The sequence below is a fragment of the Ciconia boyciana genome, chromosome 9 (genome assembly GCF_034638445.1).
Source record: "Ciconia boyciana chromosome 9, ASM3463844v1, whole genome shotgun sequence".
NCBI classification, from domain to species: domain Eukaryota; kingdom Metazoa; phylum Chordata; class Aves; order Ciconiiformes; family Ciconiidae; genus Ciconia; species Ciconia boyciana.
Genome location: NC_132942.1, coordinates 10,705,545 through 10,724,716, shown reverse-complemented (window position 1 = coordinate 10,724,716; position 19,172 = coordinate 10,705,545). Strand labels below are relative to the sequence as shown.

The 19,172-nt window shown below is 71.6% G+C and overlaps 2 protein-coding genes across 5 annotated transcripts; one reads left to right on the top strand and one right to left on the bottom strand.

Annotated features, from left to right (window-relative positions):
- The first annotated feature begins 2,264 nt into the window (after positions 1-2,264).
- Positions 2,265-5,685, top strand: PRR7 (proline rich 7, synaptic). 2 transcript variants are annotated; one of them, XM_072873741.1, is made up of 3 exons: positions 2,269-2,450; positions 4,273-4,912; positions 5,045-5,685. In XM_072873741.1, exons 2-3 carry the CDS (start codon positions 4,615-4,617, stop codon positions 5,431-5,433), a joined length of 687 nt encoding a protein of 228 aa, XP_072729842.1. In that variant the 5' UTR covers positions 2,269-2,450; positions 4,273-4,614; the 3' UTR covers positions 5,434-5,685. The 2 variants fall into 2 exon arrangements, with proteins under 2 accessions (XP_072729841.1, XP_072729842.1); XM_072873740.1 differs by having other exon boundaries at positions 2,265-2,450; positions 4,273-5,685.
- Positions 5,686-6,028: 343 nt separating this feature from the next.
- Positions 6,029-17,504, bottom strand: DBN1 (drebrin 1). 3 transcript variants are annotated; one of them, XM_072873733.1, is made up of 14 exons: positions 17,321-17,504; positions 12,937-12,992; positions 12,725-12,837; positions 12,448-12,522; positions 12,225-12,371; positions 11,986-12,048; positions 11,738-11,889; positions 11,473-11,536; positions 11,278-11,337; positions 11,006-11,120; positions 8,305-8,436; positions 6,773-7,323; positions 6,597-6,699; positions 6,029-6,505 (listed from the first exon to the last, which is right to left on the bottom strand). In XM_072873733.1, the coding sequence occupies exons 1-14, from the start codon at positions 17,404-17,406 to the stop codon at positions 6,435-6,437; spliced, it is 1,788 nt and encodes a 595-aa protein (XP_072729834.1). In that variant the 5' UTR covers positions 17,407-17,504; the 3' UTR covers positions 6,029-6,434. The 3 variants fall into 3 exon arrangements, with proteins under 3 accessions (XP_072729834.1, XP_072729833.1, XP_072729835.1); XM_072873732.1 differs by having other exon boundaries at positions 11,986-12,063; positions 17,321-17,502; XM_072873734.1 differs by lacking the exon at positions 8,305-8,436 and having other exon boundaries at positions 11,986-12,063; positions 17,321-17,503.
- Positions 17,505-19,172: the final 1,668 nt, after the last annotated feature.

The following is a 19,172-nucleotide window of genomic DNA, read 5'->3' as shown; positions in this document are numbered from 1 at the left end:
TGGGAGCGGGCCGAGGAGGAGTTCTCACACTTGGAGGGGGCATCTTGGGGTAAAATCCAGGAATTTTCTGCAGCCGTGGAAGGAAGGCAGGCAGGGCGGGGGGATGGGGACTGCCTGGGGATTGTTGCTGCCACCGCACCGGCCAGGGATGCTCATGCCGCCCTGCCGGCACTGCCTGGGCTGCGGCACCCTGGCATGGAGGTGCCAGGGTCACCAACGTGTTAGTGGTGTCTGTCACACGGTCAGTGTGGCTCTGCGGGCAGGGCCGGGGTGCGGGCAGCCCGTGGCCGAGCCATGAGCAGGGTGTGGAAGGGGCTCTGCCTGTCCCCAGCTCCCCCCTGCCCAGCGGTGCCCCAGCCCCAGCGCTTGGGGGGTGCCTCGTCCCCAAGCCTGTCCTTGCTGGGGGGGGGGGGGAGCAGCGTGCGGGTGAAGGGGTGCTGGTGTATGGCCAGAGCCAGCGGGTCTGGGCCCCACGGACACGGCGAGCCCCGGGTGAGCTCGGGGTGGGCACACAGGCCCTGGGGTGCTGCGGGGTCCCGGGCCCTGCCCCAAGCCCTGGGGCTGTGGAGGCACACGGTTTTCAGGGGTGAAGGATGCTCTCAGCTGTTGCCTGGGCAACGGCTCCTCCTCCAGCCCACCATGTGGCTCGGGGAGCGCTCCCCCGCCTGCCTCCCCCCGCCGCCGTGGGGAAGGGGAAGGGGAAGGGGAAAGCAGCTCCCGGCCCCCGGCGCTGGCGGGGCCGGAGGCCTGGCTCCCCCCGCCCGCCCTCGCCCTGGCCCGACGATGCCCGCGGGCCCCGCCGTGCCCCCCGCCTCTGCGTTACCCATGCCCCGAGGGAGCACCCAAGCCCCCCTGCATGGCCGCAGCCCCCTGCCCGCCGTGGGTGCTGCTCGGGCACCCCCACAACCGTCGAGCCGGCACTGCCGGGCTGCCGCGGCCGCGCTCTGAGGTCCGATCGCAGGAGACGAGTTCCAGCAAGGTGAGTCGGGGCTGGAGCCAAGGGGGCCGGGGGGAGACGCGGCCACCACGGCCCCGCTCCGGGCCGAGTGCGGGGGCGGGTCTTGGCCGGCTGCCGGAGCCGCTCTGCTCGGCCGCGGCGGGAGCGGGCTGCCGGCGCCCGGCTTCCCCGGGTCGTCCCCTGGCCGGGGTGGAGGAAGTCCTTCCGCCTGGGCCCCGGCAGAACAATGCGCCGTGTGTGCGGCCGCAGCGGGCGCCTGCCACCCTGCCCACGGGGAGGAAGCGGCGGCGGGGTCACGGCCTGCGTGGGGCCCCCCCGCCGGGCACCCGCAGCCGCTCACCCGCCCGGCCTCTGGCCCTGGCACGCAGCGGGCGCTGTGGCCCCGGGGCTGGCACGGCTCTGCCCCGTAACCACGGTCCTGCCGCGCCTGGCGCAGCACCGGGGCGCAGCCAAGGGAGAGCCGGTGCTCTCGCCCCCGGGGCGGGCGCAGTCTCAAGGAGCGCGGGGGGGGGGACACGACACACGACACGGGACACGACACCCATGGGGGCTGTCACCACCGGCTTCGGGCACAGCAGAGAACAGCTGGGGACGTCCCCCCGACAGCAAATATCCGGGGGAGCCCTAGCACAGGGGGACAAGCGCTCGGGCCAGGCCGGCCAGGGCTCTCTCCTCTGGGGCAAGAGCAGCCCCCCAAGGCGCGGGGTGTCACCCAGTGCCACCTCTGACCCTCGCTGTCCTCGAGGCCAGGCTGGCACCCCTGCCCGGCACAGCCACGCGTCCCGCTGCAGCGCCCGGTGGGCTGCGGCGGGGCCGTTGAGGTCTCGCTAGCGGCTGAGCTGCCCTCCCTGCCACTGTCCCTGTGCTGCGCTGGCCGTCACCCCCTGAGGAGGCTGTGGCTGGCACCGGGGGAGTGGGTGGGTGGCTGGCACCCCACGACCACCCCCAGGGCGAGTGTGTGGCCACCGGGTGGGGGAGCCCGTGGCATCGCCCCACGGGGCACTGCAGGGCCGTCACCCCAACCGGACCGTGGGGCCGCCACCCGGAGATCCCCGGCCCCCACGCCGTGGGTCTCTCGCGGCCACCCCGGGGATGCCACGGCCCTCACGCCACCGGGATCCCGCCGCCGTTCCCGGGGGGATGGGGGATATTCCCGTGGCAGTGCCCGTTCCCCTCGCCCCGTGCGGGGCCCCGCCGGTAGCCCCCGCTCGGCGGCGGGTCCCGGGGCGGGGGTGCGGGGGGCCCGCCGACTCCCGGGTCCCTCCCCGAGCCGAGGGCGGGGCGGAGCGGCGGGGCGGGAGCCCGGGCGGGGCGGCGCGCGGCGGCGGCGCGGGAGCGCTCACCGGAGACAAAGGCAGCGCCGGGAGGCGGCGGCGGCGCCGCGCACCGGGCGCGCACCGGGCCCCCCTCTCCCCCCGCCGCCGCCGCCGCCGCCGCCCTATGGAGTCGCCGCCGCCGCCCGCCGCCTGAGCCACGTGCGCCGCTGCCGCCGGTAACGGGAGCCGCGGAGGGAGCGGGCGCGGCGCCTCCGCCTGTTGCGCGGCGCGGAGGCAGCGGGGCCGGGGCGGTGGCGCGCGGGGCCACCGGCAACCGGGGGCCGGGGCGGAGGCGCGCGGCGCGTACCGGTGCGCGCGCCTCCGCCCCGGCGGGCGCGCGCCCCAGGGGAGGAGGAGGAAGAGGAGGAGGAGGAGGAGGAGGAGGCTGCCGCGCTCGGTACCGGGAGCGGGGAGGTCTCCGCCGGGGTGTCCCCCTCCCGCCGGAGGCACCGGGCGGGGATGCGACGCGGGCAGCGGGGCCCAGGCCGCGGCCGGAGGCAGCGGGGCGGCCCGGGGGTACCGGCAGGGCCCGGCTCGGCGGCTGCTCCTAACCGGGCGGCCGGTCCGCTCCCCGCCCGGCGTGGGTGTCTCCCAGCCCGGCCCCGCGCCTCCCCCAGCCCGCACGTCCCCGGCCCCGGCAGCCCCGCTCCCCCCGCACGCCCCAGCTGCAAACGCCCCCGGTCCCCAGGCGCCGCCAGCCCGCCCTGCCCCGGTTCCCGGCGTCCCCCTGGCCGTTACCTCGGTGCTCGACCCACGACCCTTCCCGCATGGAGCTCCCCCCGGGGATACCCAGGCTGCCGGCGGGGAGCCTGTTGCAGCCGGGGCCGGGAGGTCTGCCCGCACCGAGCCGGCCTTAGCCGGGCAGCGGCGGCGGCTTGGGGCGCCCCAGGAAGGGGCGCCCCCTCCCCAAAGCCCCACGTCCCGACGCTGCCCCTGCCCCCGCTTTTGTCTGCGTGATGGAGCAGCCCCCGCTGCCCGCCGGAGCGTGGCCAGGGCTCCCTGGCCCCTTCCTTCCCCCATCCCTCCCTCCTTCCTTCCGGCCGGGCTCGGCCCTCCGGCCCCGCGGCCCCGCCAGCCCCCTCAGCACCGGCGGCCCCGCCACGGTCCCGTCGCCGGCAGCGTGGCCCTGCCCCGCGGGGAGGCCGGGGACCCCGCACCCCTTCGCCCTTCGCCGAGCGGAGGCACATGGGAGCGGCGGCACCTCCGCGGTCGCCCTGCCCTCGGCCGCCACCGCTCCAGTGCTCGCCCTCCCCGCTCCCCAGCGGCGAGCCCGTTTTCTCCCACACCACGATAATAATAATCCTGATGGGTGCTTATGTGCCTGCCTGCGAGCACCCATGGGTGCTGCTCCCCGCTCGCTGATGGGCACAGCCCCCCCGCCCCGGCACGCGCTGCCCCTGTTCGGTGCTTGGCCGGACGTGACCGAGTTGTCAGCCTGCCTAAAGGCAGGGACCTGGCAGGGGTGACAGTTCCCATTGCCACCAGCCCCTTCCTCCTGCATCGCCGTGTCGGGGTGGCACCATCCCCTGACCCTCCCCGGTGGCCACGAGGCCAGCGATGGCCATGGCGCACGTGCTCCCACGAGCGCCACGTGCCGCAGGCAGCCGGCTGCCGGCTCCGCGCACCTCTCCTCCTCCCTGGAGCACCCCAGCATGGGGCGGCGCAGGGGCCGAGCTGCCTGGGGTCTGCAGCTGATTTGGGGTGTGCTGGGTGGGCAGGAGGGGGGGATGCCAGCAGATGCACCGTGACCTCGAGGGCGTCGATGCTGCGGGGCCACAGCATGTGTCTCCCACTCTGGGGTGCCCGGCAGCGCCGTGGCAGAGTGCTGGGGGGGGGGTGTGCGGGTTTGCAGCCGTGGGGGCGACGGCGGGGACGCGCATGGGGCCGGGCACAGCTCCCCGCCGGCTGCGGGCACCGCTGCGCATGTGGAGCGAGTCACCATGGGAACGGGGCGGCCGCGTCCCCGCCACGCTCACGCTCGCGTCTGTCTCGTTGCAGGGCCCCCTCCCCAGCGGCCCCCTCCCAGCGATGGGCAGCGGGACGCCGCCGGCCCCGTCCCCCCGCCGCCCACCCCGCCGGCCCCCTGCCCCACCGCTCGCCCAGCGCACCCAGGCCTGACCCACCCGCTCCAGTCCCCCCCGGCTCCATGGCGAGGACGGACCCCTGACGGCGGGCGCCCACGGGCCGCAGGAGACACCGCCGGGCACGGCCCGGGGAGATGCCCTCGGCAGCCCTGACAGCATCGGGTCCTGCCCTGGCCCTGCCGCCGCCCTGAGCATCCCGTCCCCCACCCCGAGGGCAGGGAGAGGCAGGGGCCTCCCCCCGGGGCCGGCAGCCAAGATGGTGATGTCCCAGGGCACCTACACCTTCCTCACCTGCTTCGCGGGCTTCTGGCTCATCTGGGGGCTCATCGTGCTGCTGTGCTGCTTCTGCAGCTACCTGCGGCGGCGGGTGAAGCGGCAGCAGGAGGAGCGGCTGCGGGAGCAGAGCCTGCGCGCGCTGGAGCTGGAGCCGCTGCACTACGAGGGTTATGGGGGCAGCCCCCCCGGCATCGCCATTCCCCACCGCCTCCGCCTCGAGCCCCACCATCATCACCCCCACCACATCCCGCCACCCCGGCCCTGGAGCTGCCGGCACGGTAAGGAGCAGGGAGGGGCTCTCGGCATCCCCAGAGCGCACGCCTCCCCCTTTTTTTGGGGGGATACGGCACGAGAGCCGGGATGCAGCGCTGACGGCAGCGGGGGTCCGGGGGGTGGGCTTTGCCTTGCAGAGTCGGACCTGTCTAAGCCGCCGTGCTACGAGGAGGCACTGCTGATGGCGGAGCCCCCCCCGCCGTACAGCGAGGTGCTGATGGACACACGGGGGCTCTACCGCAAAATCAACGCCCCCTTCCTGAGCCACGAGCGGCTGGAGAAGCAGGAGCAGCCCCCCAGCTACAAACCCCTTTTCCTGGACGCTGGCTACGGTTCAGCGCTGCACCTGCCCCGCTCGGCCAGCCCCGGCCCTGCCTGCCCGGACCTCTACCTGCAGGCAGAGTGCTCCCCCCGCATGTTTCCCAGCTGGACGGACTCGGAGCTCAGCAGCAGGGACACCTACGAGCCGGGACCCTGGCACCTCCCGGTCTCCATGCCCCTCTTCGGCAGGACTACCGCTGTCTAACGGTGGCCCTGGAGGACCCCTGGACCTTGCCGCGGGTGCCCCTCCGGCACCGGGGAGGGTGGTTTCGGTTGCCCGCATCACCCCGGGGACGCCCGCCCTGGCGCGGGCCATCACCACCAGCGCGGAAGGGGCTGGTTCCCCATCTGGCCCCCGCCGGCCCCCCCATGGCCGGGGGCGCTGGGGACCCGGACTCTGCTCTGTTTCTTAAATTTTTTGTTTGTTACAGTTTGAGAATAAAAGTTTGTGGCTCGGGTTTGCCTCCTGCCGGGCTGGCGTCGCAGGACCCCCCCGGGCTGTTGGCACCCCCCCCCGGCCCTCCCTGCCCCCCCCAGCAGGCTGCAGCCCCCATGGGAGTCGCTTTATTTATTAACAGACATGAGCACACCGCCGGTACAGAACTTGTGCTTTCCAAAAACGGTTACCGGGGGGGGGGGGGGGGGAAGAAGGGCCAAGCGGGGGCCAAGCGGGGGGGGAGGGGGCTCCCGGCGAGGAAGGAGTGGGGGCGGGTAAAACCCCCATGCCAGCTCCCTGCCGGGGTTGGGGGAGGGGGCGCCGCCGGCCGCAGCCTTGCCTTGGTCGGGTCACTTTATTGCCATATTAATTTTTTTAATTATTATTATTATTATTATTTTTCCTTTTTTTTTGAACTCGTGCAAAGTATGGGGGGGCTCCCGGGGGGGGCACAAAGAGAACGAGGGCCCCATCCCACAGCCGGGCAGGGGATGCGAGCGTGCCCCCCCCCCCGAAGGGGTGCTGGGGCAGCGGAGGGGGAGACTGCTAAGGGGAGGCTGACACGGCTTCTACCGACAACTTAAAAAAGAGAGAAAGAGATGGGGGGCTGTAAAAGGTGCCCCGGGGCAGGGGCACAGCGGAGCGGCCCCCCCCCGGAGGCCTCATCCTGCGGGGCCCCGGGGGGGGGGGGGGCCCGGCCCCCGACTGTGGCCCCCTCGCGCCCCGCGCCGGCCGGGGCGGGCTGCCTGCACCGGCAGCGGGGCCCGGGCTCACAGGCCCCCCCCGAAGCTCTCCTCCTCCTCGGGCAGGGGGTCTGCATCCCAGCACGTGATATCGATCTCTGGGGGGGGACGACAGGGAGGAGGGGGTCAGAGCGGCATGGGGTGCCCCATGGTGGGACGGACCCCCCTCCCCTCACCATCCCCACTCACCTGGGGGCTTGTTGTAGAAGACGGGCTGGGGGGCTTTGGCCGACGGCTCCTCGGGAGGGGGCACCTCCTCCTCCTGGGACTGGCTGAAGTAGCCCTCGCTGGCCTGGCGGGGGGGTGCAAGCAGTCAGGACCCCCCCCACCCCGTTACCCCCTGACCCCCCCCAAGCGATGCTCACCTGCTCCCCACGACCTGGCGTCCCGTCCTTGGGGGCCATCTCCCCGTTGGTGATGGGGGGGGTCTCTCGGCCCAGGGTGTCCTCCTGGGGGGCACGCTGGCAGCCGAGCCCCCGGGGCTGGGGTTCACCCCCGCCAGCCGCCTCCTCCTCCTGCTCCGCGTCGCAGAAGGTGGCAGGGGGCTCGGGCAGCTCATCCAGGCTCAGCAGGGCCCCCTCGTCAGGCAGCGTGGCCGGGGGGCCCTCGGGGACAGGGGTGGCGGGCAGGGGCCAGGCAGCGGCAGGGGTCGCCCCGTCGCTCTGCCACAGGTCGATGAGGGTCTCGGGGTTGGGGGTCTCCCCCAGCTGGGGCTCGGCGGCCGCGGGTGGTGGGGAGGGCTCGGTGGGCTCCAGGGTCACCAGGTCCCCCAGGGCGTCACCCCCCGCTGTCCATGCCGGCCTGGGGCCGGGCTCGTCCCCAGGGGGCTCGGTGGCCTTGTCCTCGGGCCCTGGGAAGGGCCAGTGCTGCTCGGGGGCGGCTGGCCCGGCCTCCTGGGTGCTGGGGCTGGGGGAGTCTGTAAGGGGGGGGGAAACAACAGTCAGCGGGGACAGACCCCTCCATCGTCCAGGGCTGGGGGACACCCAAGGGACAGGGCTGCAGCTGGGTGCAACGGGGAGATGCTGCGGGGATGGTGGGAGTGGCTGGGCAGGGAGGGGACTGATGGCACACACCACAGGGGACATGGGGGTGACCCTTTGGGGGGTGCTTGGGGGTGGCTGGGCCCTGCTGGGGGAGAGTGTGGCTGGGAGGCACCGGGGGGGCGGAGGGGGGTGGAGAGGAATGGGGAGGGGTACACTGGTAAGATGCAGAAGGAAAAGCTGGGATGTAGCAAGGGATGCAAAGGAGCCAGTGGGGATGCAGCAGGGACAAATGGGTGGCTGTGGCAGAGCTGGCTGGGATGCACTGGGGATGCAGTGGGACAGGGGGGAATGCATGGAGAGAAGCGGCAATGCTGGCAGGGATGTGCTGGGGGATGGCGCAGATAGGGCAGAGTAGCATTGGGGGATGCAGTGGGGTGATGCTGCAGAGATGGAGGGCATGTACGGAGAAGGAGGATGCACTGGGGATGGCAGAGGGGCACTGGCTGGGGCAATGCACTGGAGATGGGGGGTGGTGCATGGGGGGGTGTAGCAGAGACAGCAGGGATGCACTGGCGTTGGAAAAATGCACTGGAGATGGCAGGGATACAACAATGATGGTGGGGATGCACCGGGGTGACGCAGCAGAGACGGCGGGGATGCACCGCGCAGAGCAGTGGATACGGCGGGGATGCGCTGGGGGACGCAGCAGAGACAGCAGGGGATATACCGAGGGATGCAGACAGGACAGCATGGATGCACCGAGTGATGCAAGGGAGGTTGGCAGGGCTGCAGCATCAGGGCTGCAGCACCAAGGCTGCATCAGGGGCTGCATCAGGGGGATATGCTGTGGGGAACCATGGGATGTGCCCAGGCAGCCCCAGGCAGGGGTTGGGCAGCGGGAGCCCTGCGCCCACCTTTGGGCGTTGCCGGCGTCTCATCGCCCGAGGCGCGGGTGCCCGGCTCGCCCAGCGGCGTGGCGGCCGGGCTGGACTCGCAGGGGCTGCAGCCCGCTGCCGAGGCCTTGCGGTAGGCGTCCGACTGGCTGCCTGCGGACAAGGGAGACAGAGTGGCGTGGGGGGGCTGCCCACATCTGGGGGGAGCCAGCACCTCAGCGCCGCCCCTGCTCCTGCCCTGTGCCAACCCAGCCACGAGCTGTCAAATGCATATCACCATGTATCTGCCACCACGTCGTCTCCTGCGGCAGTGGGGCAGAGGTACCCAGGGGTGCAGCAACCACTGTGCCACCCCCCACCGGGCGTCCCCACCAGCCCTACGCGGACGCAGCCCCTGCATCTGCCAGGTACAGGGACAGGCAGCCCCGTACCTGCTGTGGCACGTCGGCCCTGCCCACACATCACCCAGCTGGGCCCTGGCACAGCCTCTCCTCCGCAGGCACAGCTCTGTGCCCTGCTACCCCCCAGCCAGGGGGCACAGCCCCACATGGCCCCAGGCACTGCCTGGTCCCTTCTGCCCCATGGGCACAGCCCCACATGATCCTGGGCACAGCCTTTTCCATCCCACGCTGTCCCATGGGCACAGTCCTGCATGGTCCAGGGCACAGCTTGCCCCATCCCCTTCTGCCCCATGGGCACAGCCAGACATGCCCCACGGGCACAGTGTGCCCCCTCTCCATCTGCCCCATGAGTGAGCCTCTCCTGTGCCCCCTCTATCCCATGGGCACAGCCTGCTCCATCCCATGGCAGAGCATCATCTCCCGGGGCGCAGCTCTGCCCTGTCCTGTCTGTCCCACGGGCGCAGCCTGCCCGGTGCCCCCTCCCTGTATGACGGGCACAACCAGCCCCACGGGCGCAGCCTGCTGCGTCCCCCCACCCCAGGGGCACAGCGCCCACTGTGGGGCCAGACCCAGCTGGGGTATTCAGGGTGCCCATGGGTGCGGGTGCAGCACCCCCTTGGGTGCCCATCCCCCTCGGGGTGCCCATGGGAGCAGCGCTGCCTCTGCTGTCGGTCCCGCAGCTCCGTCCTTGCGCCCCCCAGCCTGGTGTGCCATGGGGCTGGGGTGGGTTGTGGGGCAGCCGCCCGCGGCTCGGCCCCCCGGAGCTGCACGCCCAGGGGCTCCCAGCTACCTACATGGGAAGAAAGAGGAGAGATTTGGGGTGCGGTGGCAGGTGATATAGGGGAAGGGGGTCCGCGGGGGGGAGGAGGAGGAGGAGGAGGAAGAAGGCGGCCCACTGTCAGCTGTCTTTATGAAAGGACAGTGCAGACGACCTGCCGAGAGAAAGACAGACAGACGGACGGAGAGAGAGAGAGCAAAGAGATGGGTCAGTCCCTGCTCAGCATGGCCATGGCGGGGCCGGGGCCGGGGCACCAGGGCACCGGGATGGGAGGACAGTGGGATGGGAGGCAGCACCAACAGCGGGACAGGAGGATGGCGGGACAGGAGGACAGAAAGACAGCAGGACAGAAGGACAGGAGACAGCATTAAGTGGTCAGATGAGGAGAGAGGCCAGACACGGCCATGGGGTCAACTATCTGCTCAGGCACAGCACGGCCCCACAGTACAGCCCCACAGCATGAACCCACGGCACGGCTCCACGGCTTGGCCACAACACACAGCCCACAGCACGACCCACGGCACAGCCCCATAGCATTGCCCCGAGGCACAACCCCACGGCACAGCCCCACAGCACAGCCCCATGGCACAGCCCATGGCATGACCCATGGCATGACACCACAGCAAGAAGACATATCACAGGCCCCCCCTCCAGCAACGCCCCACGGCACAGCCCCCCCCCAGCACAGCACCCCAGCAGGACCCCCAGCGCAGCCCCATGATGTGGCCCCATGGCTGGAGGTGCCCACCAAGACAGCCAGCCCCTGCCCTAGAGAGTCCCAGGGCTGGACCCCAGACCGTGGGGCAGCCCAGCTTCCCCATGGGGCACCCCCTGCCCGGCCGCCCCCACCCCATGGCCAGCCCTCCACAGAGACAGCCCCACTGCCATGGCCACAGACCTGCTGGCATCACCCCGACCCAAAAGCAGGGTGTCCTGCACAGCCATAGGCACCCACCCTGGCAGTGGGGACCCTGGGGTAGGCACACCATGGGGCATGGGGGTGCCCCACACCTGCCCCACTCACTCCTGCCCCTTTTAGCCCCTTTTAATGGGAAGAGTTTCCTTCCCAAGCCACATCCCCCAGCTGCCACCCCAGCCGCACCCTGACCACGCTGCCACCCTGGCTGCCGACGTGGTGCCGTGACAGGTGGGCGGACGACACCCGAGTGAGCAGGGAGCAGGATGCACCCCCCTGCTTGCAGAAGACCTCCCCCGGCATCCAGCCCCAGCCCCTGCCAAGCTGCCCCGGCAGCAGGGGCCACAAGGTGTGGTGGTGGTGGTGGCGGCGGTGGTGGTGGTGGCGTGGCGGAGCAGCATGACCCCCTGCCATCTTCGTGCCCCTGGCACCCGCCATCGTGGCACCGGGGACTGCAGAGGGGACACCGCCTCCCCACATTACAGCCCTGATGCCCCCAGATCCTGCTGCGACCTGCTGAGCTGCGGGGAGACCCAGCGGTGATGCACTCACCTGCCCCACAGCCCACAGACACCCCTGGCCTCTCGGTGGCCCCCCCGGTGCCAGCAGCCCCCCCCAGCACCTCACCTGTCCTGTGGCTGCCCGGTGAGACGGCGTCGCTGCTGCCCGATGCCACCCGCTCCTGCTGCTTGAAGAAGTCCCGGGGGTTGTCAGGTCGCTGAGCGATGATGGCAGCAGCCTCCTGCGGGGACGAGGGAAGCTGAGACCCACCACCCTGGTGGCGTGGGGCTGTGGGACCATCCCTGCCATGCACCCCCTGGCTGGGTCCCCATCCAGCTGTGGGAACCACTGGCTGGGGAGCGAGGACGAGCACTGGGCATGGCCACCACTGCACTCACCTCCACCTCCGACTCCGATTTCCTGAGCTGCTGCCTGTCATCCTCCTCTTGCTGCTCCCCCTGGGAAGAGACACGGCATCACCCCCTGGCCCCGGGATGCCCTGGGGGCCCAGCTGGGAAAAGCTCTTCCCTGGGGGCGGTGCCAGGCAGCAGCTCTGGCTCCAACCCCAGCCCCGTGCCCGCCATGCCACTTACGAAGATGGACTGCTCCTTCAGGCGCTGCCGGGCCTCCTCCGCCTCCATGCTCTGCTGCTTCCGCCTGTGAGAGGGGCATGGGAGAGGGGCTGGGCACCGGCTCCTGCCAGCCCCTGCCCGCCAGCCCCTGCCCAGCCCCATCCTCGGTGGGGACAAACACCCATGTGCCCACCCAGCCGCTTGTGGCATGTGCACAACCATCCCGTGTATGTGACCATCCCGCATCTCATGGGACACAGCCCCCCGTCCCCAGGCCCTGCCGTGCCTGTGCTCCTCGATCTGCTCCTCCCGCTCCCGGTAGCGCCGCTCCCGCTCCTCCTGCTCCAGCCGCTCCTGCTCCATCCGTTCCTGCTCAAATCGCAGCCGGGCATCCAGGGCCTTTTTCCGCTCCTCCTCCTTACGCAATTCCTCCTCTTTCTGGTGGAGGGAGGGATGAAGGACGGGGCTGCCCATCAGCCCACCAGCAGCTCACCCACTCCCCAGGGGCCACTGGCTGCCCCCCCCATATCCCACCTTGGCCTGCTCCCAGAACTGCTCCCGGTTGAGCCGCTTCATCTCCACAGTGGCGTCAGTTTTCTGGTAAGTGGTGCCCTGGGACGGAGGAGAGGCGGGGGGGGCGGAGGGGCTGGGATCAGCGAGGGGGAATAACAGTAAGTGGCACACGGGGTGACGGGCTGCGGCAGACAGGAGCCCCGGGCGGGAGGGATGCCCCGCGCCCACCGCCATCACCATCGCTGCCATGGGGACATTACCACGGGCTCGGTGTTCTCGTCCTCCCGCAGCCGCAGGCGGTGCAGCACCGGGCTGGAGACACGGGCCAGCCCGTTGGAGAGCCGCTGCCCGATGGCCCCCGGGTCGATGTCCTCCACGCTGCTAGCGTTGACAATGACGTCCACACCCTGAGGGGGGGCGAGCAGCCGTCAGGGACGGGGGTCAGTGCCCCAGCAGCACTGTCCCCATCCCAGCATCACCCACCTGGAAGAACTCGGCGATCTTGGCCACGTGGCTGGCGCAGGCACACTTGCGGGCATCCGGCACATCCTCGCCCACCTGTGGCAGCCGGGAAGGGGCTGAGCCGGGAAGGGGCGGCAGGGTGACCCCCACCCCGCTGACCACCATAGGGCAGCGGGACCATGGGGCACCCACAACCTCCCAGCCACCACAGGGTCCTCCCTTACACCTAGCCATGCCCCTGCCAACACTGCAGCCCCGGTGGGCACAGCCCCCCCAGCGTGGCCCTCCCCCCACTCACCCAGTTGACGAGGACATATTTGGGGAGCACAGCCTGGGGGTCCTTGACACTGCAGAAGCCGTACATCACCTTCTGGATCTCAAAGTGTCCAGACAGCTCCAGCAAACCTCCACCTGGCACAGCACCATCAGCCGACGTCCACCCAGCACCAGGATGGGTGCCAAAGAAAACGCCAGCAGAGCCGAGCTGGCTGCAGGGACAGAGGACCTTACCTCCAGATGCTGCCAGCTTCAGGTCATCAGAGCCATCCTCGTACGTGTAGAGGGCCCTGGGGAGACAGCGCGGGTGAGCCACGGCGGCAGGGAGCGGGGGGCGGCCCCCCGCACCTCCCCATCCTGTTAACACTGAGGTCAGGGCAGGGCCAGGGGGACCGGCCAGGTGTCCCCAAGCTGCCACACGGCCACCCCAACCCCTTGCCCATCACCACTGTGAGGGGCCAGGCTGCCAGGCAGGGTAGGCAGGACTGCTGGCAGGGCCTGTTCCCCTCCCTGCCGGCTGGCAGCCATGGGGCAGGGTCCCAAGGTTGGGGACACAGGGGTCACTAGGGCACAGGGACCAGCTGGGCAATGCCACCCTCAGACCACAGGCTGCTGTGCCATGCCGCAAGCCACCATGGCCTCACAGCTCCTTGCCCGCCCATCCCTGTGTCCCCCCCAACCCCACCAGTTACCGACCAGCTTTGGGGACAGCCCTGCACCCTGGCAGGGAACTCGGGGCCGCTCACGTGCCTGGCTGCGTGAGCCGCCGGCCCGGCAGGCACCAGGCCGGGGGAGGACGCCGGAGCACCAGCAGCAGCAAATCAATGTGCCGCCGGGGTGTGATGGGGCCGTCATGGAGACTGTTCCTTGGAAACTGTTCCCGGCGGATGGGAAACCCCCTCTCGCTCCTGCTGCGCCCCAGCCAGCCCTCCCGGGGCTCCACAGGGACCCCCGCCAGCCCGCACCTCCCCAGGGGCATGCAGCCAGCTATGGGGGGGGGGAGGACGCATGCCGAATCGGTCCAGGGCAGGTGGGCGAGGGGATGGATGTTGCTAGGCAACCAGCATCCTCCGTCACCACGGCAACCCCCCCATCCCAGCTGGGATGCAGCTCGCCCTGATGACGAGGTGATTAGAGGAGGGGAGCGGGGGAGGCAGGCAGGCAGTGGGGACCTGCCGGGGCCTGGCAGGCACCCAAACCTGCCTGCCACCGTCACGCGCTGCGCCTGGAAAACCGGGGCTGCCCGTGCTGGACACCCCCCCTCCCATCCCTGTGCCGTGGCGGGCGGGTGGCTCTGCCGATCGGCATTCGGCTGGCAGCACCTGCGCGGTGCTTGCTGGAGCGCCAAAATCCCCGCGGTGCCAGGCAGAGCCGTCCTCACCGGAGCTCGCAGCTTCCAGACAGAGGCTGGGCTCAGGGATGGGAATCGGGGGGCCCATACAGGCACAGCCCCCCCAAACCGGGGCCATGGCTGGACCCTGGAAGCTGAAAAACAAGGGGAAGGCAGGCGGGTGCCTAACACAGAGGGGGCCTCCCTTCACCCCCTGGCACCCACCACCCCCTGAGCCCCCGGCAGTGAGCTGCAGATAATTGCACCAACAAGATTGACTTTAATCCGCACATCCCGATCCCGCTAATCGGCCGCCCCAGCCGGCGCCAGCTCCCAGCCTGGAGCCGGCAAAGCAGCTGCAAAGCGCCGTCTGCGATGCCTGCGCCGGGGAAGGGCAGCAAACGTAGCCCCTGCCTGCAACCATGGCCCCTGCCTGCAGCCGCAGCCCCGGCCTGGGGGACCTGTTGTGATCCCCTCAGGAACGGGGGTGGACAGCAGCAGTTTGGGGGAGCCCAGAGCTGCAGGCAGGGGCTGGGGGCTTGCAGGGTGGGATGCAGCTGGCTGCAGAGGGGAGGAAACAAGTAGGGCAGAGCCACGGCGTCAGTGCCTGGGGAGCCTGTGGGTGCTGGGGGCACCCACTGCCTGCCATGGGTGCTCCCCGGGACGTCGCCATGCAGGGTGGCACCAGAGCACAGTGCTGCTGCCTGCGCCCAAGGGTGTTCCCAGGGCAGCCGGGGCTTGGCAGGGTCCTGTCACCCCAGGCACCGCTGCAGAAACAGAGTCCTGCCCTGAGCACAGCCCAGCGGCACGGCCTGACCCTACACCGGGACGGAGGATCCGGAGGTTTCCAGTCCGGGGGCCAGCAGGGCCATGCTGGGGACAGCAGCATCCCTGGAAGTGCCCCCAGGGACCCACAGCCCAACGGCGGGAACCAGGGACCCACAAGCCCCGGCAGCAGGGACCAGCCGTGCCACAGCGTGTCCAGGCAGCATCGTACATCGCTTACCCCCTTCCACTGGCTTTAATCCCTCCACCCAACCCATACAGTCCCTTCCCACCCCCTGGGCTCCGGGCAGGTGGGGCACCCACGGGTGATGTGCCCCGTGCAGCCTAGGGAGGAGAGCTCCCCACAGCCGGGGGGACTCCAGCAAGGATCCCCCATCACCCTGCCAAGGGGACAGCAGCCCCACTGCCCTCGCACGGCCCCATCGCTCACCGGAGCAAGCGGGCCAGCACCCGTGGGTGCCAGCACCCAGGGCACCCGCTGCTGCCTGCCCCCCACACCATGGCCGAGGTGGGGGGAGCATTGCCCCAGCCCGGGCACATGTGTTTCCAATGTGGCTGGGAGCTCCAGGGAGTCGGCGTGCTCAGAAAGCAGCACCAAATTCCTTTCCGATCGAGTAATGGGCCCCAGCAGCCTCCGCGGGGCCGGGCAGGGGGAGGGGACGCTCGGACCCTCCAGGACCGGGCTCGGGGCGGGGGGAATCCCAGACTAAACACAGGGATCCCGGCCGGGCCAGAGCGCGGCATCCCCCGGCACCAGCCCAGGGCCAGGCTCCAGCGCAGTGTCCTCACAACCCCTGGCTCAGCCAGGCTGGGCCACTGCCAGGGGACGGTCCCCATCACCCCAGCCCAATGCAGCCCCCCCGAGCATCGCCCCTCGTCCCACACCCAGGCACTGGGCCCTGCAGCGGGGATGCTGCTCCCACTGGCACCGAGTGCCAGGCACCCCCGGTGACCATGGGATGGAGGGGCTAGGGACGATGGGGCGAGCTCAGCCCCAAGGATGGGGATGGTGGGGGCTCGCTGCCCGGCCGGGGCTCAGCACTGGAGGGGGGGCCCGGCCCTGGTGCTTGCCTTCCCGGGCACCGTTTCTGCTGCTCTCAGCAGCTTTGGCAGGGAGGGCTCCTTTGCAGCGGATGCCGGGAAGTGAGATGTACCCAGGGCTGACAGCTGCCTCCTGGCCGGCAACACGCACCGTGCTCGCCCACGGCACCCTTAGGCTGACGGTGGGACCGTGGGGCTCCCTGGAGACCCAGGGCTGGCGGGGAGGGGGACCTGAACAGGCCCACACAGCCCGGGGGGCTCCCAGCCCTGCCCCAAGAGCAGGGACCCTGCTAGAGAGCGGGGTGCATCCCCCCTGGGGGGTGGGTGCACCCTGGCTGGGTGATGGGTGCAGGGTAGGCACCCCGGCCAGAGCACAGCATGCACCCAGCACCTAACACTGCCAGCTCCCGGCTCTGCCCAGCGAGCTGCACCCCAGGGTGCCAGCAGCATTCCCTGCCCCCCCCCCCCCAAATGGCACACAGGCACAGGCACCCCGGGGGGCAAGGGAGCGGGTCCCGGGGGGCAACCGGCCCCAACCAGTCCTACGGCACCCGGTGGGGCTGGGAGATGCAGGTGGGTGCTGCGAGAACTGGGGAGGCGGTGGGGAGATGCTCCCTGCGGGCTCCTGCGCTGGCTGCAGCGGGGTCTGGATCCGGCCGGGCCCCGGCACCCGCAGCACGGGGTGCCCAGCACTGGGGGTGCAGGCAGGGCAGGGCAGCCCGGGGGGTCCCGCCGGGGAAAGCAACCCCCCGCCCCGAGCTCGCAGCAGCCCCAGCCCGGCGGAGCAGTCCCGGGCCGGCGCACCGCGGCCCCCCGGGGACAGGGCACCCCGGGAGCTGGGGGGGACGAGGGCAGCGGGGCCGGGGGGGAATGCCCGGCCACCCCGCGGCCGCAGGCCTCGCTCCGCCGGGGCAGAGGTGCCGCCCGCTGCCGGGGCACCGCCGGGGCCGGCTGGGAGCGGGGCCGGGCTGGGGGCTCCCCGATTCCCCCCCCCCCCCCCGGGTGCCCCTGCCCGCGGCTCCGGCTGCAGACAATGGCGAGGGACCCGGGGCTGGGCCCAGCACCGGGTGGACCCCCGGGCCCTCCCCGCCGTGCGCGGATCCCTCGCTCCCCGCGCTCGCTGCCCGGCGGGGGGTCGGGCCGTGCCGGGGGCTCCCGGGGACGGCGGGTCCCGGCGCTCGCACGTGCCGGCCCGGCGCAGACAAAGCGGGGACCGCGCCCCGGCCCGGTGCGGCGGCGGCGGCAGCGGGCAGGTGCGGGCACCGGGGGCGGTGGGCCGGGCACACCCCCCCGCCGCCCCGCCCGCCTTTGTGTGCCGAGGCGCCCGGCACCGCGGGCCTGGGGCGGCGGGGAGCGCAGCGCGGGGTGCGGCCGGTGTTACCGGGCGGCTCCGTGCACAAAGGGCGGCGGCGGCGGCGGCGGCGGCGGCGGGGACAAAGGGGCGGCGGCGGGCGCGCTCACCAGTCGGTGGGGCTGTCCTCGCCGATCACGTCCTGGTAGGAGGCGAGCAGCTCCAGGCGGTGCGCCGCGAAGCCGACGCCAGCCATGGCGGGGCCGGGATGCTGCCGGGGGGACCGGAGGGACCGGCCGCCTGCCCGCCTCCGAGACACTGCCGCAGCGGCCGGGCGGAGGGGCGAGCGGCGGGGAGGCTCCGCCCGCCGCCGCGCCCGGTCCTAGCGCCGCGAACGGCGGCCCCCCCCTCCGCCCCCCAGCCCGGCCCCCGCCCCGCCCCGGCCCCCGCCGCGCCCCCGGGGCGCCCCCGGGGCACCCCGCCGGCCGCGCCGCCGGGCACCGCGCCGGGACCCCTGGGGTGCGGGCAGCATCGCCCCCGCCCCGGGCTGCCCCCGCACGCGGCTCGCCGCCGGGATCCTGCACCCCGGGGACCCGCAGCCGGGGCTCTGCTCTGCCTCCGCACCCCGGGCCATCCCCCGCCCCAGGGACCCTGGAAACCCGGGAAACGTGCACCCCGGCTCAGCTCCCTCCTGGGAACCTGCACCCCGGGCGGTCCTGCATCCTGGGCTCTCCTCTGCCCTGGGGACCCGCGTCCTGTGCTACCCCCTCTTGGGGACCCTGCACCCTGGGGACCTCGCATGCTGAGTGCTCCTCTGGACCCCAGGCCCTCCCCTGCCCCATGTCCCCTCCACCCTGTGGACACGGCACACCGGGAACCCTGTGACCTCAGCTCCCCTCAGCCCCGAGACTCTGTGCTCCGAGGTTTCCTCTCCAAGGACGCAGCACTGTGGGCTCTGCCCCACACACTCAGCTGTGCCCTCGCTGCTGCACGAGGTGTCGGTGGGCACAGCCTCTGTGGGGGCCCCTTTGCTGCCTGCCTGCCCCTCCCAACCCCCATGGTCCCCTCAGGACCCTGCCAGGCTGTGCACAACGGCACCTTTTCCAGGAGGTTTTGCCTCCCTGTGAACCCACAAAGTTGCTTTTGCACTGACCCGCGCAGGGCTCTGCAGGAGCTCCCAGCTGGGTCCGCAGGCTCCTGCCAGGGCAGGCAGCATCGCCCTGACCCACCATGCCTCCCCGACCCCCGGCACTGCCCGCATCCCAGGCCAGAACCGTGCTGGAGGCTTCTCTGGGCTGGAGCAGCAGTGGGGCGCGTACAGGGCCTGATCCCTGGTAGCTGGGGCTGATGCTGGCATGGCCCTTTCTGAACCAAGCCCTTCAGAGCAGCCTGTGGATGAGCCCCCCAAGCTCAGTGGGACACAGGATGGGGTGCTGCGGGCCTGTGCTGCCTGCCCTCCTCACGCCTGCACGCCCTCCTCGCACCAGCATTTCCAAGCCAGGCCAGAGCCGGAGCCGCCCTAAGAGGCTGCAAGAGTTTGTGAGCAGCTGTGGAGCAGCTGCTGGGGCCAGCATGAGGCCAGGGCTGCGGCAGGCGCCCCACAAACAGCTCAGCTGCCTTTGGGGGTGGATGTAGTGGGACCCCGCTCGGGGACATGGTGGGAGCCCTGAGCCCGCCGCCACCAGGCTTTGTTCTCGGAGCAGCACGGCTGCAGCCCCACCCCAGGCTCCACCTCCGCAGCCCACCGGAGACCCTCCTTCCGCTGCCTGTGCACAAGCTCCTCACATGGTGCGCAGAGCTGGTGGGCAAGAGCTGCTCTCAGCAAAGCGCAGAGGCACCTTGGGTGGTAGAGGCGTCATCAGTAGGGACCAGAAGCAACAAGGCGCCGACCAGAAGGGGCTGAGCCCCTGTGGGTGCAGGCCTTGCAGCAGCACCGGTGAGATGCTTGGCCCTCCCTCAGGGAGCAGCAGGCTGGCTGCGGCACCACAGTTCTGCCCTGGCCCTGCTCCAAGGCCGGGTACC

Bases quoted from the DNA above. Each gene is read 5' to 3' on its own strand.
- DBN1 (XM_072873732.1), bottom strand. From the start codon at position 17,406: ATGGCTGGCGTCGGCTTCGCGGCGCACCGCCTGGAGCTGCTCGCCTCC. The intron at 11,121-11,277 runs GTGAGTGCAGTG...TCGTCCCCGCAG, and splicing joins AATCGGAGTCGGAGGTGGAG to GAGGCTGCTGCCATCATCGC. The intron at 8,437-11,005 runs GTGAGGTGCTGG...CCTTGTCCGCAG, and splicing joins ACCGGGCAGCCACAGGACAG to GCAGCCAGTCGGACGCCTAC.
- PRR7 (XM_072873740.1), top strand. From the start codon at position 4,615: ATGGTGATGTCCCAGGGCACCTACACCTTCCTCACCTGCTTCGCGGGC.